The sequence below is a fragment of the Oncorhynchus mykiss genome, chromosome 4 (genome assembly GCF_057628025.1).
Source record: "Oncorhynchus mykiss isolate SJ-2025 chromosome 4, ASM5762802v1, whole genome shotgun sequence".
NCBI lineage: Eukaryota > Metazoa > Chordata > Actinopteri > Salmoniformes > Salmonidae > Oncorhynchus > Oncorhynchus mykiss.
Window position 1 is genome coordinate 5461931 of NC_143025.1, and position 25355 is coordinate 5487285.

At 40.6% G+C, this 25355-nt stretch overlaps 1 protein-coding gene across 6 annotated transcripts in view; it reads right to left on the reverse strand.

The window, feature by feature from the left end:
• LOC110515904 (myelin regulatory factor) overlaps positions 1-25355 on the reverse strand; it is a 142449-nt gene that overhangs the window by 7717 nt on the left and 109377 nt on the right. For all 6 annotated transcript variants that reach the window (XM_090230936.1, XM_036968500.2, XM_036968502.2 and 3 more), the window contains exons 22-23: positions 1806-1911; positions 63-137 (exon numbers count right to left, since the gene is read on the reverse strand). In XM_090230936.1, coding sequence (XP_090087062.1) covers positions 63-137; positions 1806-1911 — 181 coding nt within the window. The remainder of the gene's footprint in view (positions 1-62; positions 138-1805; positions 1912-25355) is intronic.

A 25355-nucleotide genomic window follows, 5' to 3' on the forward strand; every position in this document is an offset into this window, starting at 1 on the left:
GCAACTTTAAATCCTTTTTTTATTTATTTTTTATTATCAAATATAATCGAGTCAATACTCACAGACTCGGCCACTCTGAAGTGATAGGTCACGTCCTGGAATGACAGGACAGATACTGGCCACAGGTGATCTGTTCCCTGAGGAGAAAGAGGTCAAGAGGTCAGTTAGTAGCTCCATAAGCAAAGTCATCAACAACAGGGTCGGGGTCAATTGGACAGCTCATCGTCAACTCAGCCCATTTGAAAAGTATCGGAATTACCGTTTACTTCCTTAGTTGAAATAGAACGAACCCCGAACCCTGGTCAGTGATGAACTCAGCAAAAAAAAGAGGACCCTGTCTTTCAAAGATAATTAGTAAAAATCCAAATATCTTCACAGATCTTCATTGTGAAGGGTTTAAACACTGTTTCCCATGCTTGGTCAATGAACCATAAACAATTAATGAACATGCACCTGTGGAACAGTCGTTAAGACTCTAACAGCTTACAGACAGTAGGCAATTAAGGTCACAGTTATGAAAACTTAGGACACTAAAGAGACCTTTCTAATGACTCTGAAAAACACCAAAGGAAAGATGCCCAGGGTCCCTACTAATCTGCGTGAATGTGCCTTAGGCCTGCTGCATGGAGGCATGAGGACTGCAGGTGTGGCCAGGGCAATAAATTGCAATGTCTGCACTGTGAGACGCCTAAGACAGCGCTACAGGGAGACAGGACGGACAGCTGATCGTCCTCGCAGTGGCAGACCACGTGTGACAACACCTGCACAGGATCGGTACATCCTAACATCACACCTGCAGGACAGGTACAGGATGGCAACAACTACTGCCTGAGTTACACCAGGAACACACAATCCCTCCATCAGTGCTCAGACTGTCCGCAATAGGCTGAGAGAGGCTAGACTGAGGGCTTGTAGGTCTGTTGTAAGGCAGGTCCTCACCAGACATCACCGGCAACAATGTCGCCTATGGGCACTAACCCACCGTCGTTGGACCAGACAGGACTGGCTAAAAGTGCTCTTCACTGATAGGTCACAGTTTTGTCTCACCAGGGGTGATGGTCGGATTCGCGTTTATCGTCGAAGGAATGAGCGTTACACCAAGGCCTGTACTCTGGAGCGGGATCGATTTGGAGGTGGAGGGTCCGTCATGGTCTGGGGTGGTGTGTCACAGCATCATCGGACTGAGCTTGTTGTAATTGCAGGCAATCTCAACGCTGTGCGTTACAGGGAAGACATTCTCCTACCTCATGTGGTACCCTTCCTGCAGACTCATCCTGACATGACCCTCCAGCATGACAATGCCACCAGCCATACTGCTCGTTCTGTGAATTATTTCCTGCAAGACAGGAATGTCAGTGTTCTGCCATGGCCAGCGAAGAGCCCAGATCTCAATCCCATTGAGCAAGTCTGGGACCTGTTGGATCGGAGGGTGAGGGCTAGGGCCATTCCCCCCAGAAATGTCCGGGAACTTGCAGGTGCCTTGGTGGAATAGTGTGGTAACATTTCACAGCAAGAATTGGCAAATCTGGTGCAGTCCATGAGGAGGAGATGCACTGCAGTACTTAATGCAGCTGGTGACCACAACAAATACTGACTGTTACTTTTGATTTTGACCCCCCCCCCCCCCCCCCTTTGTTCAGGGACACATTATTCCATTTCTGTTAGTCACATGTCAGTGGAACTTGTTCAGTTTATGTCTCCGTTGTTGAATCTTGTTTGCTGAAAATAAACGCAGTTGACAGTGAGAGGACGTTTCTCTTTTTGCTGAGTTTATATGTTATATTGTATTAAGTGTATAGATGTACCTCAGTGACTTTTTTCTCTCCAGCGTGAAGCTCTGTCTCTGTGTGGTCAGGACACAGACGTCCTCTGGTGGCGCCACACTGTCTGACCCACACGCTGGCGCTGGAACTGGGGACAGAGGGAAGGATGGTGGCATGTCGTTACAACATTGTGAAGAAACAGGAACTGAGGACAGAGGGAAGGATGGTGGCATGTCGTTACAACACTGTGAAGAAACAGGAACTGAGGACGGAGGACAGAGGGAAGGATGGTGGCATGTCGTTACAACACTGTGAAGAAACAGGAACTGAGGACAGAGGGAAGGATGGTGACAAGTCGTTACAACACTGTGAAGAAACAGGAACTGAGGACGGAGGGAAGGATGGTGGCATGTCGTTACAACATTGTGAAGAAACAGGAACTGAGGACAGAGGGAAGGATGGTGGCATGTCGTTACAACACTGTGAAGAAACAGGAACTGAGGACGGAGGACAGAGGGAAGGATGGTGGCATGTCGTTACAACACTGTGAAGAAACAGGAACTGAGGACGGAGGGAAGGATGGTGACAAGTCGTTACAACACTGTGAAGAAACAGGAACTGAGGACGGAGCGAAGGATGGTGACAAGTCGTTACAACACTGTGAAGAAACAGGAACTGAGGACAGAGGGAAGGATGGTGACAAGTCGTTACAACACTGTGAAGAAACAGGAACTGAGGACGGAGGGAAGGATGGTGACAAGTCGTTACAACACTGTGAAGAAACAGGAACTGAGGACAGAGGGAAGGATGGTGACAAGTCGTTACAACACTGTGAAGAAACAGGAACTGAGGACGGAGGGAAGGATGGTGACAAGTCGTTACAACACTGTGAAGAAACAGGAACTGAGGACGGAGGGAAGGATGGTGACAAGTCGTTACACGCGTGATCAATAGAAAAGGTGTAGTTAGTAAATCACCTATTTTGTGTAACAAAAACAGGTTTGTCTGCTTGGCAACTACATGTAAACACATGCAGTCGTCATGGACTTCATCATGACTGTAGATAGCTGAGTTGTTTTGTTGTTTTATGTCCTGTGGTCTGGACTTCATCATGACTGTAGATAGCTGAGTTGTTTTGTTGTTTTATGTCCTGTGGTCTGGACTTCATCATGACTGTAGATAGCTGAGTTGTTTTGTTGTTTTATGTCCTGTGGTCTGGACTTCATCATGACTGTAGATAGCTGAGTTGTTTTGTTGTTTTATGTCCTGTGGTCTGGACTTCATCATGACTGTAGATAGCTGAGTTGTTTTGTTGTTTTATGTCCTGTGGTCTGGACTTCATCATGACTGTAGATAGCTGAGTTGTTTTGTTGTTTTATGTCCTGTGGTCTGGACTTCATCATGACTGTAGATAGCTGAGTTGTTTTGTTGTTTTATGTCCTGTGGTCTGGACTTCATCATGACTGTAGATAGCTGAGTTGTTTTGTTGTTTTATGTCCTGTGGTCTGGACTTCATCATGACTGTAGATAGCTGAGTTGTTTTGTTGTTTTATGTCCTGTGGTCTGGACTTCATCATGACTGTAGATAGCTGAGTTGTTTTGTTGTTTTATGTCCTGTGGTCTGGACTTCATCATGACTGTAGATAGCTGAGTTGTTTTGTTGTTTTATGTCCTGTGGTCTGGACTTCATCATGACTGTAGATAGCTGAGTTGTTTTGTTGTTTTATGTCCTGTGGTCTGGACTTCATCATGACTGTAGATAGCTGAGTTGTTTTGTTGTTTTATGTCCTGTGGTCTGGACTTCATCATGACTGTAGATAGCTGAGTTGTTTTGTTGTTTTATGTCCTGTGGTCTGGACTTCATCATGACTGTAGATAGCTGAGTTGTTTTGTTGTTTTATGTCCTGTGGTCTGGACTTCATCATGACTGTAGATAGCTGAGTTGTTTTGTTGTTTTATGTCCTGTGGTCTGGACTTCATCATGACTGTAGATAGCTGAGTTGTTTTGTTGTTTTATGTCCTGTGGTCTGGACTTCATCATGACTGTAGATAGCTGAGTTGTTTTGTTGTTTTATGTCCTGTGGTCTGGACTTCATCATGACTGTAGATAGCTGAGTTGTTTTGTTGTTTTATGTCCTGTGGTCTGGACTTCATCATGACTGTAGATAGCTGAGTTGTTTTGTTGTTTTATGTCCTGTGGTCTGGACTTCATCATGACTGTAGATAGCTGAGTTGTTTTGTTGTTTTATGTCCTGTGGTCTGGACTTCATCATGACTGTAGATAGCTGAGTTGTTTTGTTGTTTTATGTCCTGTGGTCTGGACTTCATCATGACTGTAGATAGCTGAGTTGTTTTGTTGTTTTATGTCCTGTGGTCTGGACTTCATCATGACTGTAGATAGCTGAGTTGTTTTGTTGTTTTATGTCCTGTGGTCTGGACTTCATCATGACTGTAGATAGCTGAGTTGTTTTGTTGTTTTATGTCCTGTGGTCTGGACTTCATCATGACTGTAGATAGCTGAGTTGTTTTGTTGTTTTATGTCCTGTGGTCTGGACTTCATCATGACTGTAGATAGCTGAGTTGTTTTGTTGTTTTATGTCCTGTGGTCTGGACTTCATCATGACTGTAGATAGCTGAGTTGTTTTGTTGTTTTATGTCCTGTGGTCTGGACTTCATCATGACTGTAGATAGCTGAGTTGTTTTGTTGTTTTATGTCCTGTGGTCTGGACTTCATCATGACTGTAGATAGCTGAGTTGTTTTGTTGTTTTATGTCCTGTGGTCTGGACTTCATCATGACTGTAGATAGCTGAGTTGTTTTGTTGTTTTATGTCCTGTGGTCTGGACTTCATCATGACTGTAGATAGCTGAGTTGTTTTGTTGTTTTATGTCCTGTGGTCTGGACTTCATCATGACTGTAGATAGCTGAGTTGTTTTGTTGTTTTATGTCCTGTGGTCTGGACTTCATCATGACTGTAGATAGCTGAGTTGTTTTGTTGTTTTATGTCCTGTGGTCTGGACTTCATCATGACTGTAGATAGCTGAGTTGTTTTGTTGTTTTATGTCCTGTGGTCTGGACTTCATCATGACTGTAGATAGCTGAGTTGTTTTGTTGTTTTATGTCCTGTGGTCTGGACTTCATCATGACTGTAGATAGCTGAGTTGTTTTGTTGTTTTATGTCCTGTGGTCTGGACTTCATCATGACTGTAGATAGCTGAGTTGTTTTGTTGTTTTATGTCCTGTGGTCTGGACTTCATCATGACTGTAGATAGCTGAGTTGTTTTGTTGTTTTATGTCCTGTGGTCTGGACTTCATCATGACTGTAGATAGCTGAGTTGTTTTGTTGTTTTATGTCCTGTGGTCTGGACTTCATCATGACTGTAGATAGCTGAGTTGTTTTGTTGTTTTATGTCCTGTGGTCTGGACTTCATCATGACTGTAGATAGCTGAGTTGTTTTGTTGTTTTATGTCCTGTGGTCTGGACTTCATCATGACTGTAGATAGCTGAGTTGTTTTGTTGTTTTATGTCCTGTGGTCTGGACTTCATCATGACTGTAGATAGCTGAGTTGTTTTGTTGTTTTATGTCCTGTGGTCTGGACTTCATCATGACTGTAGATAGCTGAGTTGTTTTGTTGTTTTATGTCCTGTGGTCTGGACTTCATCATGACTGTAGATAGCTGAGTTGTTTTGTTGTTTTATGTCCTGTGGTCTGGACTTCATCATGACTGTAGATAGCTGAGTTGTTTTGTTGTTTTATGTCCTGTGGTCTGGACTTCATCATGACTGTAGATAGCTGAGTTGTTTTGTTGTTTTATGTCCTGTGGTCTGGACTTCATCATGACTGTAGATAGCTGAGTTGTTTTGTTGTTTTATGTCCTGTGGTCTGGACTTCATCATGACTGTAGATAGCTGAGTTGTTTTGTTGTTTTATGTCCTGTGGTCTGGACTTCATCATGACTGTAGATAGCTGAGTTGTTTTGTTGTTTTATGTCCTGTGGTCTGGACTTCATCATGACTGTAGATAGCTGAGTTGTTTTGTTGTTTTATGTCCTGTGGTCTGGACTTCATCATGACTGTAGATAGCTGAGTTGTTTTGTTGTTTTATGTCCTGTGGTCTGGACTTCATCATGACTGTAGATAGCTGAGTTGTTTTGTTGTTTTATGTCCTGTGGTCTGGACTTCATCATGACTGTAGATAGCTGAGTTGTTTTGTTGTTTTATGTCCTGTGGTCTGGACTTCATCATGACTGTAGATAGCTGAGTTGTTTTGTTGTTTTATGTCCTGTGGTCTGGACTTCATCATGACTGTAGATAGCTGAGTTGTTTTGTTGTTTTATGTCCTGTGGTCTGGACTTCATCATGACTGTAGATAGCTGAGTTGTTTTGTTGTTTTATGTCCTGTGGTCTGGACTTCATCATGACTGTAGATAGCTGAGTTGTTTTGTTGTTTTATGTCCTGTGGTCTGGACTTCATCATGACTGTAGATAGCTGAGTTGTTTTGTTGTTTTATGTCCTGTGGTCTGGACTTCATCATGACTGTAGATAGCTGAGTTGTTTTGTTGTTTTATGTCCTGTGGTCTGGACTTCATCATGACTGTAGATAGCTGAGTTGTTTTGTTGTTTTATGTCCTGTGGTCTGGACTTCATCATGACTGTAGATAGCTGAGTTGTTTTGTTGTTTTATGTCCTGTGGTCTGGACTTCATCATGACTGTAGATAGCTGAGTTGTTTTGTTGTTTTATGTCCTGTGGTCTGGACTTCATCATGACTGTAGATAGCTGAGTTGTTTTGTTGTTTTATGTCCTGTGGTCTGGACTTCATCATGACTGTAGATAGCTGAGTTGTTTTGTTGTTTTATGTCCTGTGGTCTGGACTTCATCATGACTGTAGATAGCTGAGTTGTTTTGTTGTTTTATGTCCTGTGGTCTGGACTTCATCATGACTGTAGATAGCTGAGTTGTTTTGTTGTTTTATGTCCTGTGGTCTGGACTTCATCATGACTGTAGATAGCTGAGTTGTTTTGTTGTTTTATGTCCTGTGGTCTGGACTTCATCATGACTGTAGATAGCTGAGTTGTTTTGTTGTTTTATGTCCTGTGGTCTGGACTTCATCATGACTGTAGATAGCTGAGTTGTTTTGTTGTTTTATGTCCTGTGGTCTGGACTTCATCATGACTGTAGATAGCTGAGTTGTTTTGTTGTTTTATGTCCTGTGGTCTGGACTTCATCATGACTGTAGATAGCTGAGTTGTTTTGTTGTTTTATGTCCTGTGGTCTGGACTTCATCATGACTGTAGATAGCTGAGTTGTTTTGTTGTTTTATGTCCTGTGGTCTGGACTTCATCATGACTGTAGATAGCTGAGTTGTTTTGTTGTTTTATGTCCTGTGGTCTGGACTTCATCATGACTGTAGATAGCTGAGTTGTTTTGTTGTTTTATGTCCTGTGGTCTGGACTTCATCATGACTGTAGATAGCTGAGTTGTTTTGTTGTTTTATGTCCTGTGGTCTGGACTTCATCATGACTGTAGATAGCTGAGTTGTTTTGTTGTTTTATGTCCTGTGGTCTGGACTTCATCATGACTGTAGATAGCTGAGTTGTTTTGTTGTTTTATGTCCTGTGGTCTGGACTTCATCATGACTGTAGATAGCTGAGTTGTTTTGTTGTTTTATGTCCTGTGGTCATGGACTTCATCATGACTGTAGATAGCTGAGTTGTTTTGTTGTTTTATGTCCTGTGGTCTGGACTTCATCATGACTGTAGATAGCTGAGTTGTTTTGTTGTTTTATGTCCTGTGGTCTGGACTTCATCATGACTGTAGATAGCTGAGTTGTTTTGTTGTTTTATGTCCTGTGGTCTGGACTTCATCATGACTGTAGATAGCTGAGTTGTTTTGTTGTTTTATGTCCTGTGGTCTGGACTTCATCATGACTGTAGATAGCTGAGTTGTTTTGTTGTTTTATGTCCTGTGGTCTGGACTTCATCATGACTGTAGATAGCTGAGTTGTTTTGTTGTTTTATGTCCTGTGGTCTGGACTTCATCATGACTGTAGATAGCTGAGTTGTTTTGTTGTTTTATGTCCTGTGGTCTGGACTTCATCATGACTGTAGATAGCTGAGTTGTTTTGTTGTTTTATGTCCTGTGGTCTGGACTTCATCATGACTGTAGATAGCTGAGTTGTTTTGTTGTTTTATGTCCTGTGGTCTGGACTTCATCATGACTGTAGATAGCTGAGTTGTTTTGTTGTTTTATGTCCTGTGGTCATGGACTTCATCATGACTGTAGATAGCTGAGTTGTTTTGTTGTTTTATGTCCTGTGGTCTGGACTTCATCATGACTGTAGATAGCTGAGTTGTTTTGTTGTTTTATGTCCTGTGGTCTGGACTTCATCATGACTGTAGATAGCTGAGTTGTTTTGTTGTTTTATGTCCTGTGGTCTGGACTTCATCATGACTGTAGATAGCTGAGTTGTTTTGTTGTTTTATGTCCTGTGGTCTGGACTTCATCATGACTGTAGATAGCTGAGTTGTTTTGTTGTTTTATGTCCTGTGGTCTGGACTTCATCATGACTGTAGATAGCTGAGTTGTTTTGTTGTTTTATGTCCTGTGGTCTGGACTTCATCATGACTGTAGATAGCTGAGTTGTTTTGTTGTTTTATGTCCTGTGGTCTGGACTTCATCATGACTGTAGATAGCTGAGTTGTTTTGTTGTTTTATGTCCTGTGGTCTGGACTTCATCATGACTGTAGATAGCTGAGTTGTTTTGTTGTTTTATGTCCTGTGGTCTGGACTTCATCATGACTGTAGATAGCTGAGTTGTTTTGTTGTTTTATGTCCTGTGGTCTGGACTTCATCATGACTGTAGATAGCTGAGTTGTTTTGTTGTTTTATGTCCTGTGGTCTGGACTTCATCATGACTGTAGATAGCTGAGTTGTTTTGTTGTTTTATGTCCTGTGGTCTGGACTTCATCATGACTGTAGATAGCTGAGTTGTTTTGTTGTTTTATGTCCTGTGGTCTGGACTTCATCATGACTGTAGATAGCTGAGTTGTTTTGTTGTTTTATGTCCTGTGGTCTGGACTTCATCATGACTGTAGATAGCTGAGTTGTTTTGTTGTTTTATGTCCTGTGGTCTGGACTTCATCATGACTGTAGATAGCTGAGTTGTTTTGTTGTTTTATGTCCTGTGGTCTGGACTTCATCATGACTGTAGATAGCTGAGTTGTTTTGTTGTTTTATGTCCTGTGGTCTGGACTTCATCATGACTGTAGATAGCTGAGTTGTTTTGTTGTTTTATGTCCTGTGGTCTGGACTTCATCATGACTGTAGATAGCTGAGTTGTTTTGTTGTTTTATGTCCTGTGGTCTGGACTTCATCATGACTGTAGATAGCTGAGTTGTTTTGTTGTTTTATGTCCTGTGGTCTGGACTTCATCATGACTGTAGATAGCTGAGTTGTTTTGTTGTTTTATGTCCTGTGGTCTGGACTTCATCATGACTGTAGATAGCTGAGTTGTTTTGTTGTTTTATGTCCTGTGGTCTGGACTTCATCATGACTGTAGATAGCTGAGTTGTTTTGTTGTTTTATGTCCTGTGGTCTGGACTTCATCATGACTGTAGATAGCTGAGTTGTTTTGTTGTTTTATGTCCTGTGGTCTGGACTTCATCATGACTGTAGATAGCTGAGTTGTTTTGTTGTTTTATGTCCTGTGGTCTGGACTTCATCATGACTGTAGATAGCTGAGTTGTTTTGTTGTTTTATGTCCTGTGGTCTGGACTTCATCATGACTGTAGATAGCTGAGTTGTTTTGTTGTTTTATGTCCTGTGGTCATGGACTTCATCATGACTGTAGATAGCTGAGTTGTTTTGTTGTTTTATGTCCTGTGGTCTGGACTTCATCATGACTGTAGATAGCTGAGTTGTTTTGTTGTTTTATGTCCTGTGGTCTGGACTTCATCATGACTGTAGATAGCTGAGTTGTTTTGTTGTTTTATGTCCTGTGGTCTGGACTTCATCATGACTGTAGATAGCTGAGTTGTTTTGTTGTTTTATGTCCTGTGGTCTGGACTTCATCATGACTGTAGATAGCTGAGTTGTTTTGTTGTTTTATGTCCTGTGGTCTGGACTTCATCATGACTGTAGATAGCTGAGTTGTTTTGTTGTTTTATGTCCTGTGGTCTGGACTTCATCATGACTGTAGATAGCTGAGTTGTTTTGTTGTTTTATGTCCTGTGGTCTGGACTTCATCATGACTGTAGATAGCTGAGTTGTTTTGTTGTTTTATGTCCTGTGGTCTGGACTTCATCATGACTGTAGATAGCTGAGTTGTTTTGTTGTTTTATGTCCTGTGGTCTGGACTTCATCATGACTGTAGATAGCTGAGTTGTTTTGTTGTTTTATGTCCTGTGGTCTGGACTTCATCATGACTGTAGATAGCTGAGTTGTTTTGTTGTTTTATGTCCTGTGGTCTGGACTTCATCATGACTGTAGATAGCTGAGTTGTTTTGTTGTTTTATGTCCTGTGGTCTGGACTTCATCATGACTGTAGATAGCTGAGTTGTTTTGTTGTTTTATGTCCTGTGGTCTGGACTTCATCATGACTGTAGATAGCTGAGTTGTTTTGTTGTTTTATGTCCTGTGGTCTGGACTTCATCATGACTGTAGATAGCTGAGTTGTTTTGTTGTTTTATGTCCTGTGGTCTGGACTTCATCATGACTGTAGATAGCTGAGTTGTTTTGTTGTTTTATGTCCTGTGGTCTGGACTTCATCATGACTGTAGATAGCTGAGTTGTTTTGTTGTTTTATGTCCTGTGGTCTGGACTTCATCATGACTGTAGATAGCTGAGTTGTTTTGTTGTTTTATGTCCTGTGGTCTGGACTTCATCATGACTGTAGATAGCTGAGTTGTTTTGTTGTTTTATGTCCTGTGGTCTGGACTTCATCATGACTGTAGATAGCTGAGTTGTTTTGTTGTTTTATGTCCTGTGGTCTGGACTTCATCATGACTGTAGATAGCTGAGTTGTTTTGTTGTTTTATGTCCTGTGGTCTGGACTTCATCATGACTGTAGATAGCTGAGTTGTTTTGTTGTTTTATGTCCTGTGGTCTGGACTTCATCATGACTGTAGATAGCTGAGTTGTTTTGTTGTTTTATGTCCTGTGGTCTGGACTTCATCATGACTGTAGATAGCTGAGTTGTTTTGTTGTTTTATGTCCTGTGGTCTGGACTTCATCATGACTGTAGATAGCTGAGTTGTTTTGTTGTTTTATGTCCTGTGGTCTGGACTTCATCATGACTGTAGATAGCTGAGTTGTTTTGTTGTTTTATGTCCTGTGGTCTGGACTTCATCATGACTGTAGATAGCTGAGTTGTTTTGTTGTTTTATGTCCTGTGGTCTGGACTTCATCATGACTGTAGATAGCTGAGTTGTTTTGTTGTTTTATGTCCTGTGGTCTGGACTTCATCATGACTGTAGATAGCTGAGTTGTTTTGTTGTTTTATGTCCTGTGGTCTGGACTTCATCATGACTGTAGATAGCTGAGTTGTTTTGTTGTTTTATGTCCTGTGGTCTGGACTTCATCATGACTGTAGATAGCTGAGTTGTTTTGTTGTTTTATGTCCTGTGGTCTGGACTTCATCATGACTGTAGATAGCTGAGTTGTTTTGTTGTTTTATGTCCTGTGGTCTGGACTTCATCATGACTGTAGATAGCTGAGTTGTTTTGTTGTTTTATGTCCTGTGGTCTGGACTTCATCATGACTGTAGATAGCTGAGTTGTTTTGTTGTTTTATGTCCTGTGGTCTGGACTTCATCATGACTGTAGATAGCTGAGTTGTTTTGTTGTTTTATGTCCTGTGGTCTGGACTTCATCATGACTGTAGATAGCTGAGTTGTTTTGTTGTTTTATGTCCTGTGGTCTGGACTTCATCATGACTGTAGATAGCTGAGTTGTTTTGTTGTTTTATGTCCTGTGGTCTGGACTTCATCATGACTGTAGATAGCTGAGTTGTTTTGTTGTTTTATGTCCTGTGGTCTGGACTTCATCATGACTGTAGATAGCTGAGTTGTTTTGTTGTTTTATGTCCTGTGGTCTGGACTTCATCATGACTGTAGATAGCTGAGTTGTTTTGTTGTTTTATGTCCTGTGGTCTGGACTTCATCATGACTGTAGATAGCTGAGTTGTTTTGTTGTTTTATGTCCTGTGGTCTGGACTTCATCATGACTGTAGATAGCTGAGTTGTTTTGTTGTTTTATGTCCTGTGGTCTGGACTTCATCATGACTGTAGATAGCTGAGTTGTTTTGTTGTTTTATGTCCTGTGGTCTGGACTTCATCATGACTGTAGATAGCTGAGTTGTTTTGTTGTTTTATGTCCTGTGGTCTGGACTTCATCATGACTGTAGATAGCTGAGTTGTTTTGTTGTTTTATGTCCTGTGGTCTGGACTTCATCATGACTGTAGATAGCTGAGTTGTTTTGTTGTTTTATGTCCTGTGGTCTGGACTTCATCATGACTGTAGATAGCTGAGTTGTTTTGTTGTTTTATGTCCTGTGGTCTGGACTTCATCATGACTGTAGATAGCTGAGTTGTTTTGTTGTTTTATGTCCTGTGGTCTGGACTTCATCATGACTGTAGATAGCTGAGTTGTTTTGTTGTTTTATGTCCTGTGGTCTGGACTTCATCATGACTGTAGATAGCTGAGTTGTTTTGTTGTTTTATGTCCTGTGGTCTGGACTTCATCATGACTGTAGATAGCTGAGTTGTTTTGTTGTTTTATGTCCTGTGGTCTGGACTTCATCATGACTGTAGATAGCTGAGTTGTTTTGTTGTTTTATGTCCTGTGGTCTGGACTTCATCATGACTGTAGATAGCTGAGTTGTTTTGTTGTTTTATGTCCTGTGGTCTGGACTTCATCATGACTGTAGATAGCTGAGTTGTTTTGTTGTTTTATGTCCTGTGGTCTGGACTTCATCATGACTGTAGATAGCTGAGTTGTTTTGTTGTTTTATGTCCTGTGGTCTGGACTTCATCATGACTGTAGATAGCTGAGTTGTTTTGTTGTTTTATGTCCTGTGGTCTGGACTTCATCATGACTGTAGATAGCTGAGTTGTTTTGTTGTTTTATGTCCTGTGGTCTGGACTTCATCATGACTGTAGATAGCTGAGTTGTTTTGTTGTTTTATGTCCTGTGGTCTGGACTTCATCATGACTGTAGATAGCTGAGTTGTTTTGTTGTTTTATGTCCTGTGGTCTGGACTTCATCATGACTGTAGATAGCTGAGTTGTTTTGTTGTTTTATGTCCTGTGGTCTGGACTTCATCATGACTGTAGATAGCTGAGTTGTTTTGTTGTTTTATGTCCTGTGGTCTGGACTTCATCATGACTGTAGATAGCTGAGTTGTTTTGTTGTTTTATGTCCTGTGGTCTGGACTTCATCATGACTGTAGATAGCTGAGTTGTTTTGTTGTTTTATGTCCTGTGGTCTGGACTTCATCATGACTGTAGATAGCTGAGTTGTTTTGTTGTTTTATGTCCTGTGGTCTGGACTTCATCATGACTGTAGATAGCTGAGTTGTTTTGTTGTTTTATGTCCTGTGGTCTGGACTTCATCATGACTGTAGATAGCTGAGTTGTTTTGTTGTTTTATGTCCTGTGGTCTGGACTTCATCATGACTGTAGATAGCTGAGTTGTTTTGTTGTTTTATGTCCTGTGGTCTGGACTTCATCATGACTGTAGATAGCTGAGTTGTTTTGTTGTTTTATGTCCTGTGGTCTGGACTTCATCATGACTGTAGATAGCTGAGTTGTTTTGTTGTTTTATGTCCTGTGGTCTGGACTTCATCATGACTGTAGATAGCTGAGTTGTTTTGTTGTTTTATGTCCTGTGGTCTGGACTTCATCATGACTGTAGATAGCTGAGTTGTTTTGTTGTTTTATGTCCTGTGGTCTGGACTTCATCATGACTGTAGATAGCTGAGTTGTTTTGTTGTTTTATGTCCTGTGGTCTGGACTTCATCATGACTGTAGATAGCTGAGTTGTTTTGTTGTTTTATGTCCTGTGGTCTGGACTTCATCATGACTGTAGATAGCTGAGTTGTTTTGTTGTTTTATGTCCTGTGGTCTGGACTTCATCATGACTGTAGATAGCTGAGTTGTTTTGTTGTTTTATGTCCTGTGGTCTGGACTTCATCATGACTGTAGATAGCTGAGTTGTTTTGTTGTTTTATGTCCTGTGGTCTGGACTTCATCATGACTGTAGATAGCTGAGTTGTTTTGTTGTTTTATGTCCTGTGGTCTGGACTTCATCATGACTGTAGATAGCTGAGTTGTTTTGTTGTTTTATGTCCTGTGGTCTGGACTTCATCATGACTGTAGATAGCTGAGTTGTTTTGTTGTTTTATGTCCTGTGGTCTGGACTTCATCATGACTGTAGATAGCTGAGTTGTTTTGTTGTTTTATGTCCTGTGGTCTGGACTTCATCATGACTGTAGATAGCTGAGTTGTTTTGTTGTTTTATGTCCTGTGGTCTGGACTTCATCATGACTGTAGATAGCTGAGTTGTTTTGTTGTTTTATGTCCTGTGGTCTGGACTTCATCATGACTGTAGATAGCTGAGTTGTTTTGTTGTTTTATGTCCTGTGGTCTGGACTTCATCATGACTGTAGATAGCTGAGTTGTTTTGTTGTTTTATGTCCTGTGGTCTGGACTTCATCATGACTGTAGATAGCTGAGTTGTTTTGTTGTTTTATGTCCTGTGGTCTGGACTTCATCATGACTGTAGATAGCTGAGTTGTTTTGTTGTTTTATGTCCTGTGGTCTGGACTTCATCATGACTGTAGATAGCTGAGTTGTTTTGTTGTTTTATGTCCTGTGGTCTGGACTTCATCATGACTGTAGATAGCTGAGTTGTTTTGTTGTTTTATGTCCTGTGGTCTGGACTTCATCATGACTGTAGATAGCTGAGTTGTTTTGTTGTTTTATGTCCTGTGGTCTGGACTTCATCATGACTGTAGATAGCTGAGTTGTTTTGTTGTTTTATGTCCTGTGGTCTGGACTTCATCATGACTGTAGATAGCTGAGTTGTTTTGTTGTTTTATGTCCTGTGGTCTGGACTTCATCATGACTGTAGATAGCTGAGTTGTTTTGTTGTTTTATGTCCTGTGGTCTGGACTTCATCATGACTGTAGATAGCTGAGTTGTTTTGTTGTTTTATGTCCTGTGGTCTGGACTTCATCATGACTGTAGATAGCTGAGTTGTTTTGTTGTTTTATGTCCTGTGGTCTGGACTTCATCATGACTGTAGATAGCTGAGTTGTTTTGTTGTTTTATGTCCTGTGGTCTGGACTTCATCATGACTGTAGATAGCTGAGTTGTTTTGTTGTTTTATGTCCTGTGGTCTGGACTTCATCATGACTGTAGATAGCTGAGTTGTTTTGTTGTTTTATGTCCTGTGGTCTGGACTTCATCATGACTGTAGATAGCTGAGTTGTTTTGTTGTTTTATGTCCTGTGGTCTGGACTTCATCATGACTGTAGATAGCTGAGTTGTTTTGTTGTTTTATGTCCTGTGGTCTGGACTTCATCATGACTGTAGATAGCTGAGTTGTTTTGTTGTTTTATGTCCTGTGGTCTGGACTTCATCATGACTGTAGATAGCTGAGTTGTTTTGTTGTTTTATGTCCTGTGGTCTGGACTTCATCATGACTGTAGATAGCTGAGTTGTTTTGTTGTTTTATGTCCTGTGGTCTGGACTTCATCATGACTGTAGATAGCTGAGTTGTTTTGTTGTTTTATGTCCTGTGGTCTGGACTTCATCATGACTGTAGATAGCTGAGTTGTTTTGTTGTTTTATGTCCTGTGGTCTGGACTTCATCATGACTGTAGATAGCTGAGTTGTTTTGTTGTTTTATGTCCTGTGGTCTGGACTTCATCATGACTGTAGATAGCTGAGTTGTTTTGTTGTTTTATGTCCTGTGGTCTGGACTTCATCATGACTGTAGATAGCTGAGTTGTTTTGTTGTTTTATGTCCTGTGGTCTGGACTTCATCATGACTGTAGATAGCTGAGTTGTTTTGTTGTTTTATGTCCTGTGGTCTGGACTTCATCATGACTGTAGATAGCTGAGTTGTTTTGTTGTTTTATGTCCTGTGGTCTGGACTTCATCATGACTGTAGATAGCTGAGTTGTTTTGTTGTTTTATGTCCTGTGGTCTGGACTTCATCATGACTGTAGATAGCTGAGTTGTTTTGTTGTTTTATGTCCTGTGGTCTGGACTTCATCATGACTGTAGATAGCTGAGTTGTTTTGTTGTTTTATGTCCTGTGGTCTGGACTTCATCATGACTGTAGATAGCTGAGTTGTTTTGTTGTTTTATGTCCTGTGGTCTGGACTTCATCATGACTGTAGATAGCTGAGTTGTTTTGTTGTTTTATGTCCTGTGGTCTGGACTTCATCATGACTGTAGATAGCTGAGTTGTTTTGTTGTTTTATGTCCTGTGGTCTGGACTTCATCATGACTGTAGATAGCTGAGTTGTTTTGTTGTTTTATGTCCTGTGGTCTGGACTTCATCATGACTGTAGATAGCTGAGTTGTTTTGTTGTTTTATGTCCTGTGGTCTGGACTTCATCATGACTGTAGATAGCTGAGTTGTTTTGTTGTTTTATGTCCTGTGGTCTGGACTTCATCATGACTGTAGATAGCTGAGTTGTTTTGTTGTTTTATGTCCTGTGGTCTGGACTTCATCATGACTGTAGATAGCTGAGTTGTTTTGTTGTTTTATGTCCTGTGGTCTGGACTTCATCATGACTGTAGATAGCTGAGTTGTTTTGTTGTTTTATGTCCTGTGGTCTGGACTTCATCATGACTGTAGATAGCTGAGTTGTTTTGTTGTTTTATGTCCTGTGGTCTGGACTTCATCATGACTGTAGATAGCTGAGTTGTTTTGTTGTTTTATGTCCTGTGGTCTGGACTTCATCATGACTGTAGATAGCTGAGTTGTTTTGTTGTTTTATGTCCTGTGGTCTGGACTTCATCATGACTGTAGATAGCTGAGTTGTTTTGTTGTTTTATGTCCTGTGGTCTGGACTTCATCATGACTGTAGATAGCTGAGTTGTTTTGTTGTTTTATGTCCTGTGGTCTGGACTTCATCATGACTGTAGATAGCTGAGTTGTTTTGTTGTTTTATGTCCTGTGGTCTGGACTTCATCATGACTGTAGATAGCTGAGTTGTTTTGTTGTTTTATGTCCTGTGGTCTGGACTTCATCATGACTGTAGATAGCTGAGTTGTTTTGTTGTTTTATGTCCTGTGGTCTGGACTTCATCATGACTGTAGATAGCTGAGTTGTTTTGTTGTTTTATGTCCTGTGGTCTGGACTTCATCATGACTGTAGATAGCTGAGTTGTTTTGTTGTTTTATGTCCTGTGGTCTGGACTTCATCATGACTGTAGATAGCTGAGTTGTTTTGTTGTTTTATGTCCTGTGGTCTGGACTTCATCATGACTGTAGATAGCTGAGTTGTTTTGTTGTTTTATGTCCTGTGGTCTGGACTTCATCATGACTGTAGATAGCTGAGTTGTTTTGTTGTTTTATGTCCTGTGGTCTGGACTTCATCATGACTGTAGATAGCTGAGTTGTTTTGTTGTTTTATGTCCTGTGGTCTGGACTTCATCATGACTGTAGATAGCTGAGTTGTTTTGTTGTTTTATGTCCTGTGGTCTGGACTTCATCATGACTGTAGATAGCTGAGTTGTTTTGTTGTTTTATGTCCTGTGGTCTGGACTTCATCATGACTGTAGATAGCTGAGTTGTTTTGTTGTTTTATGTCCTGTGGTCTGGACTTCATCATGACTGTAGATAGCTGAGTTGTTTTGTTGTTTTATGTCCTGTGGTCTGGACTTCATCATGACTGTAGATAGCTGAGTTGTTTTGTTGTTTTATGTCCTGTGGTCTGGACTTCATCATGACTGTAGATAGCTGAGTTGTTTTGTTGTTTTATGTCCTGTGGTCTGGACTTCATCATGACTGTAGATAGCTGAGTTGTTTTGTTGTTTTATGTCCTGTGGTCTGGACTTCATCATGACTGTAGATAGCTGAGTTGTTTTGTTGTTTTATGTCCTGTGGTCTGGACTTCATCATGACTGTAGATAGCTGAGTTGTTTTGTTGTTTTATGTCCTGTGGTCTGGACTTCATCATGACTGTAGATAGCTGAGTTGTTTTGTTGTTTTATGTCCTGTGGTCTGGACTTCATCATGACTGTAGATAGCTGAGTTGTTTTGTTGTTTTATGTCCTGTGGTCTGGACTTCATCATGACTGTAGATAGCTGAGTTGTTTTGTTGTTTTATGTCCTGTGGTCTGGACTTCATCATGACTGTAGATAGCTGAGTTGTTTTGTTGTTTTATGTCCTGTGGTCTGGACTTCATCATGACTGTAGATAGCTGAGTTGTTTTGTTGTTTTATGTCCTGTGGTCTGGACTTCATCATGACTGTAGATAGCTGAGTTGTTTTGTTGTTTTATGTCCTGTGGTCATGGACTTCATCATGACTGTAGATAGCTGAGTTGTTTTGTTGTTTTATGTCCTGTGGTCTGGACTTCATCATGACTGTAGATAGCTGAGTTGTTTTGTTGTTTTATGTCCTGTGGTCTGGACTTCATCATGACTGTAGATAGCTGAGTTGTTTTGTTGTTTTATGTCCTGTGGTCTGGACTTCATCATGACTGTAGATAGCTGAGTTGTTTTGTTGTTTTATGTCCTGTGGTCTGGACTTCATCATGACTGTAGATAGCTGAGTTGTTTTGTTGTTTTATGTCCTGTGGTCTGGACTTCATCATGACTGTAGATAGCTGAGTTGTTTTGTTGTTTTATGTCCTGTGGTCTGGACTTCATCATGACTGTAGATAGCTGAGTTGTTTTGTTGTTTTATGTCCTGTGGTCTGGACTTCATCATGACTGTAGATAGCTGAGTTGTTTTGTTGTTTTATGTCCTGTGGTCATGGACTTCATCATGACTGTAGATAGCTGAGTTGTTTTGTTGTTTTATGTCCTGTGGTCTGGACTTCATCATGACTGTAGATAGCTGAGTTGTTTTGTTGTTTTATGTCCTGTGGTCTGGACTTCATCATGACTGTAGATAGCTGAGTTGTTTTGTTGTTTTATGTCCTGTGGTCTGGACTTCATCATGACTGTAGATAGCTGAGTTGTTTTGTTGTTTTATGTCCTGTGGTCTGGACTTCATCATGACTGTAGATAGCTGAGTTGTTTTGTTGTTTTATGTCCTGTGGTCTGGACTTCATCATGACTGTAGATAGCTGAGTTGTTTTGTTGTTTTATGTCCTGTGGTCTGGACTTCATCATGACTGTAGATAGCTGAGTTGTTTTGTTGTTTTATGTCCTGTGGTCTGGACTTCATCATGACTGTAGATAGCTGAGTTGTTTTGTTGTTTTATGTCCTGTGGTCTGGACTTCATCATGACTGTAGATAGCTGAGTTGTTTTGTTGTTTTATGTCCTGTGGTCTGGACTTCATCATGACTGTAGATAGCTGAGTTGTTTTGTTGTTTTATGTCCTGTGGTCTGGACTTCATCATGACTGTAGATAGCTGAGTTGTTTTGTTGTTTTATGTCCTGTGGTCTGGACTTCATCATGACTGTAGATAGCTGAGTTGTTTTGTTGTTTTATGTCCTGTGGTCTGGACTTCATCATGACTGTAGATAGCTGAGTTGTTTTGTTGTTTTATGTCCTGTGGTCTGGACTTCATCATGACTGTAGATAGCTGAGTTGTTTTGTTGTTTTATGTCCTGTGGTCTGGACTTCATCATGACTGTAGATAGCTGAGTTGTTTTGTTGTTTTATGTCCTGTGGTCTGGACTTCATCATGACTGTAGATAGCTGAGTTGTTTTGTTGTTTTATGTCCTGTGGTCTGGACTTCATCATGACTGTAGATAGCTGAGTTGTTTTGTTGTTTTATGTCCTGTGGTCTGGACTTCATCATGACTGTAGATAGCTGAGTTGTTTTGTTGTTTTATGTCCTGTGGTCTGGACTTCATCATGACTGTAGATAGCTGAGTTGTTTTGTTGTTTTATGTCCTGTGGTCTGGACTTCATCATGACTGTAGATAGCTGAGTTGTTTTGTTGTTTTATGTCCTGTGGTCTGGACTTCATCATGACTGTAGATAGCTGAGTTGTTTTGTTGTTTTATGTCCTGTGGTCTGGACTTCATCATGACTGTAGATAGCTGAGTTGTTTTGTTGTTTTATGTCCTGTGGTCTGGACTTCATCATGACTGTAGATAGCTGAGTTGTTTTGTTGTTTTATGTCCTGTGGTCTGGACTTCATCATGACTGTAGATAGCTGAGTTGTTTTGTTGTTTTATGTCCTGTGGTCTGGACTTCATCATGACTGTAGATAGCTGAGTTGTTTTGTTGTTTTATGTCCTGTGGTCTGGACTTCATCATGACTGTAGATAGCTGAGTTGTTTTGTTGTTTTATGTCCTGTGGTCTGGACTTCATCATGACTGTAGATAGCTGAGTTGTTTTGTTGTTTTATGTCCTGTGGTCTGGACTTCATCATGACTGTAGATAGCTGAGTTGTTTTGTTGTTTTATGTCCTGTGGTCTGGACTTCATCATGACTGTAGATAGCTGAGTTGTTTTGTTGTTTTATGTCCTGTGGTCATGGACTTCATCATGACTGTAGATAGCTGAGTTGTTTTGTTGTTTTATGTCCTGTGGTCTGGACTTCATCATGACTGTAGATAGCTGAGTTGTTTTGTTGTTTTATGTCCTGTGGTCTGGACTTCATCATGACTGTAGATAGCTGAGTTGTTTTGTTGTTTTATGTCCTGTGGTCTGGACTTCATCATGACTGTAGATAGCTGAGTTGTTTTGTTGTTTTATGTCCTGTGGTCTGGACTTCATCATGACTGTAGATAGCTGAGTTGTTTTGTTGTTTTATGTCCTGTGGTCTGGACTTCATCATGACTGTAGATAGCTGAGTTGTTTTGTTGTTTTATGTCCTGTGGTCTGGACTTCATCATGACTGTAGATAGCTGAGTTGTTTTGTTGTTTTATGTCCTGTGGTCTGGACTTCATCATGACTGTAGATAGCTGAGTTGTTTTGTTGTTTTATGTCCTGTGGTCTGGACTTCATCATGACTGTAGATAGCTGAGTTGTTTTGTTGTTTTATGTCCTGTGGTCTGGACTTCATCATGACTGTAGATAGCTGAGTTGTTTTGTTGTTTTATGTCCTGTGGTCTGGACTTCATCATGACTGTAGATAGCTGAGTTGTTTTGTTGTTTTATGTCCTGTGGTCTGGACTTCATCATGACTGTAGATAGCTGAGTTGTTTTGTTGTTTTATGTCCTGTGGTCTGGACTTCATCATGACTGTAGATAGCTGAGTTGTTTTGTTGTTTTATGTCCTGTGGTCTGGACTTCATCATGACTGTAGATAGCTGAGTTGTTTTGTTGTTTTATGTCCTGTGGTCTGGACTTCATCATGACTGTAGATAGCTGAGTTGTTTTGTTGTTTTATGTCCTGTGGTCTGGACTTCATCATGACTGTAGATAGCTGAGTTGTTTTGTTGTTTTATGTCCTGTGGTCTGGACTTCATCATGACTGTAGATAGCTGAGTTGTTTTGTTGTTTTATGTCCTGTGGTCTGGACTTCATCATGACTGTAGATAGCTGAGTTGTTTTGTTGTTTTATGTCCTGTGGTCTGGACTTCATCATGACTGTAGATAGCTGAGTTGTTTTGTTGTTTTATGTCCTGTGGTCTGGACTTCATCATGACTGTAGATAGCTGAGTTGTTTTGTTGTTTTATGTCCTGTGGTCTGGACTTCATCATGACTGTAGATAGCTGAGTTGTTTTGTTGTTTTATGTCCTGTGGTCTGGACTTCATCATGACTGTAGATAGCTGAGTTGTTTTGTTGTTTTATGTCCTGTGGTCTGGACTTCATCATGACTGTAGATAGCTGAGTTGTTTTGTTGTTTTATGTCCTGTGGTCTGGACTTCATCATGACTGTAGATAGCTGAGTTGTTTTGTTGTTTTATGTCCTGTGGTCTGGACTTCATCATGACTGTAGATAGCTGAGTTGTTTTGTTGTTTTATGTCCTGTGGTCTGGACTTCATCATGACTGTAGATAGCTGAGTTGTTTTGTTGTTTTATGTCCTGTGGTCTGGACTTCATCATGACTGTAGATAGCTGAGTTGTTTTGTTGTTTTATGTCCTGTGGTCTGGACTTCATCATGACTGTAGATAGCTGAGTTGTTTTGTTGTTTTATGTCCTGTGGTCTGGACTTCATCATGACTGTAGATAGCTGAGTTGTTTTGTTGTTTTATGTCCTGTGGTCTGGACTTCATCATGACTGTAGATAGCTGAGTTGTTTTGTTGTTTTATGTCCTGTGGTCTGGACTTCATCATGACTGTAGATAGCTGAGTTGTTTTGTTGTTTTATGTCCTGTGGTCTGGACTTCGTCATGACTGTAGATAGCTGAGTTGTTTTGTTGTTTTATGTCCTGTGGTCTGGACTTCATCATGACTGTAGATAGCTGAGTTGTTCTGTTGTTTTATGTCCTGTGGTCATGGACTTCGTCATGACTGTAGATAGCTGAGTTGTTTTGTTGTTTTATGTCCTGTGGTCTGGACTTCATCATGACTGTAGATAGCTGAGTTGTTTTGTTGTTTTATGTCCTGTGGTCTGGACTTCGTCATGACTGTAGATAGCTGAGTTGTTTTGTTGTTTTATGTCCTGTGGTCTGGACTTCATCATGACTGTAGATAGCTGAGTTGTTTTGTTGTTTTATGTCCTGTGGTCTGGACTTCGTCATGACTGTAGATAGCTGAGTTGTTTTGTTGTTTTATGTCCTGTGGTCTGGACTTCATCATGACTGTAGATAGCTGAGTTGTTTTGTTGTTTTATGTCCTGTGGTCTGGACTTCATCATGACTGTAGATAGCTGAGTTGTTTTGTTGTTTTATGTCCTGTGGTCTGGACTTCATCATGACTGTAGATAGCTGAGTTGTTTTGTTGTTTTATGTCCTGTGGTCTGGACTTCATCATGACTGTAGATAGCTGAGTTGTTTTGTTGTTTTATGTCCTGTGGTCTGGACTTCATCATGACTGTAGATAGCTGAGTTGTTTTGTTGTTTTATGTCCTGTGGTCTGGACTTCATCATGACTGTAGATAGCTGAGTTGTTTTGTTGTTTTATGTCCTGTGGTCTGGACTTCATCATGACTGTAGATAGCTGAGTTGTTTTGTTGTTTTATGTCCTGTGGTCTGGACTTCATCATGACTGTAGATAGCTGAGTTGTTTTGTTGTTTTATGTCCTGTGGTCTGGACTTCATCATGACTGTAGATAGCTGAGTTGTTTTGTTGTTTTATGTCCTGTGGTCTGGACTTCATCATGACTGTAGATAGCTGAGTTGTTTTGTTGTTTTATGTCCTGTGGTCTGGACTTCATCATGACTGTAGATAGCTGAGTTGTTTTGTTGTTTTATGTCCTGTGGTCTGGACTTCATCATGACTGTAGATAGCTGAGTTGTTTTGTTGTTTTATGTCCTGTGGTCTGGACTTCATCATGACTGTAGATAGCTGAGTTGTTTTGTTGTTTTATGTCCTGTGGTCTGGACTTCATCATGACTGTAGATAGCTGAGTTGTTTTGTTGTTTTATGTCCTGTGGTCTGGACTTCATCATGACTGTAGATAGCTGAGTTGTTTTGTTGTTTTATGTCCTGTGGTCTGGACTTCATCATGACTGTAGATAGCTGAGTTGTTTTGTTGTTTTATGTCCTGTGGTCTGGACTTCATCATGACTGTAGATAGCTGAGTTGTTTTGTTGTTTTATGTCCTGTGGTCTGGACTTCATCATGACTGTAGATAGCTGAGTTGTTTTGTTGTTTTATGTCCTGTGGTCTGGACTTCATCATGACTGTAGATAGCTGAGTTGTTTTGTTGTTTTATGTCCTGTGGTCTGGACTTCATCATGACTGTAGATAGCTGAGTTGTTTTGTTGTTTTATGTCCTGTGGTCTGGACTTCATCATGACTGTAGATAGCTGAGTTGTTTTGTTGTTTTATGTCCTGTGGTCTGGACTTCATCATGACTGTAGATAGCTGAGTTGTTTTGTTGTTTTATGTCCTGTGGTCTGGACTTCATCATGACTGTAGATAGCTGAGTTGTTTTGTTGTTTTATGTCCTGTGGTCTGGACTTCATCATGACTGTAGATAGCTGAGTTGTTTTGTTGTTTTATGTCCTGTGGTCATGGACTTCATCATGACTGTAGATAGCTGAGTTGTTTTGTTGTTTTATGTCCTGTGGTCTGGACTTCATCATGACTGTAGATAGCTGAGTTGTTTTGTTGTTTTATGTCCTGTGGTCTGGACTTCATCATGACTGTAGATAGCTGAGTTGTTTTGTTGTTTTATGTCCTGTGGTCTGGACTTCATCATGACTGTAGATAGCTGAGTTGTTTTGTTGTTTTATGTCCTGTGGTCTGGACTTCATCATGACTGTAGATAGCTGAGTTGTTTTGTTGTTTTATGTCCTGTGGTCTGGACTTCATCATGACTGTAGATAGCTGAGTTGTTTTGTTGTTTTATGTCCTGTGGTCTGGACTTCATCATGACTGTAGATAGCTGAGTTGTTTTGTTGTTTTATGTCCTGTGGTCTGGACTTCATCATGACTGTAGATAGCTGAGTTGTTTTGTTGTTTTATGTCCTGTGGTCATGGACTTCATCATGACTGTAGATAGCTGAGTTGTTTTGTTGTTTTATGTCCTGTGGTCTGGACTTCATCATGACTGTAGATAGCTGAGTTGTTTTGTTGTTTTATGTCCTGTGGTCTGGACTTCATCATGACTGTAGATAGCTGAGTTGTTTTGTTGTTTTATGTCCTGTGGTCTGGACTTCATCATGACTGTAGATAGCTGAGTTGTTTTGTTGTTTTATGTCCTGTGGTCTGGACTTCATCATGACTGTAGATAGCTGAGTTGTTTTGTTGTTTTATGTCCTGTGGTCTGGACTTCATCATGACTGTAGATAGCTGAGTTGTTTTGTTGTTTTATGTCCTGTGGTCTGGACTTCATCATGACTGTAGATAGCTGAGTTGTTTTGTTGTTTTATGTCCTGTGGTCTGGACTTCATCATGACTGTAGATAGCTGAGTTGTTTTGTTGTTTTATGTCCTGTGGTCTGGACTTCATCATGACTGTAGATAGCTGAGTTGTTTTGTTGTTTTATGTCCTGTGGTCTGGACTTCATCATGACTGTAGATAGCTGAGTTGTTTTGTTGTTTTATGTCCTGTGGTCTGGACTTCATCATGACTGTAGATAGCTGAGTTGTTTTGTTGTTTTATGTCCTGTGGTCTGGACTTCATCATGACTGTAGATAGCTGAGTTGTTTTGTTGTTTTATGTCCTGTGGTCTGGACTTCATCATGACTGTAGATAGCTGAGTTGTTTTGTTGTTTTATGTCCTGTGGTCTGGACTTCATCATGACTGTAGATAGCTGAGTTGTTTTGTTGTTTTATGTCCTGTGGTCTGGACTTCATCATGACTGTAGATAGCTGAGTTGTTTT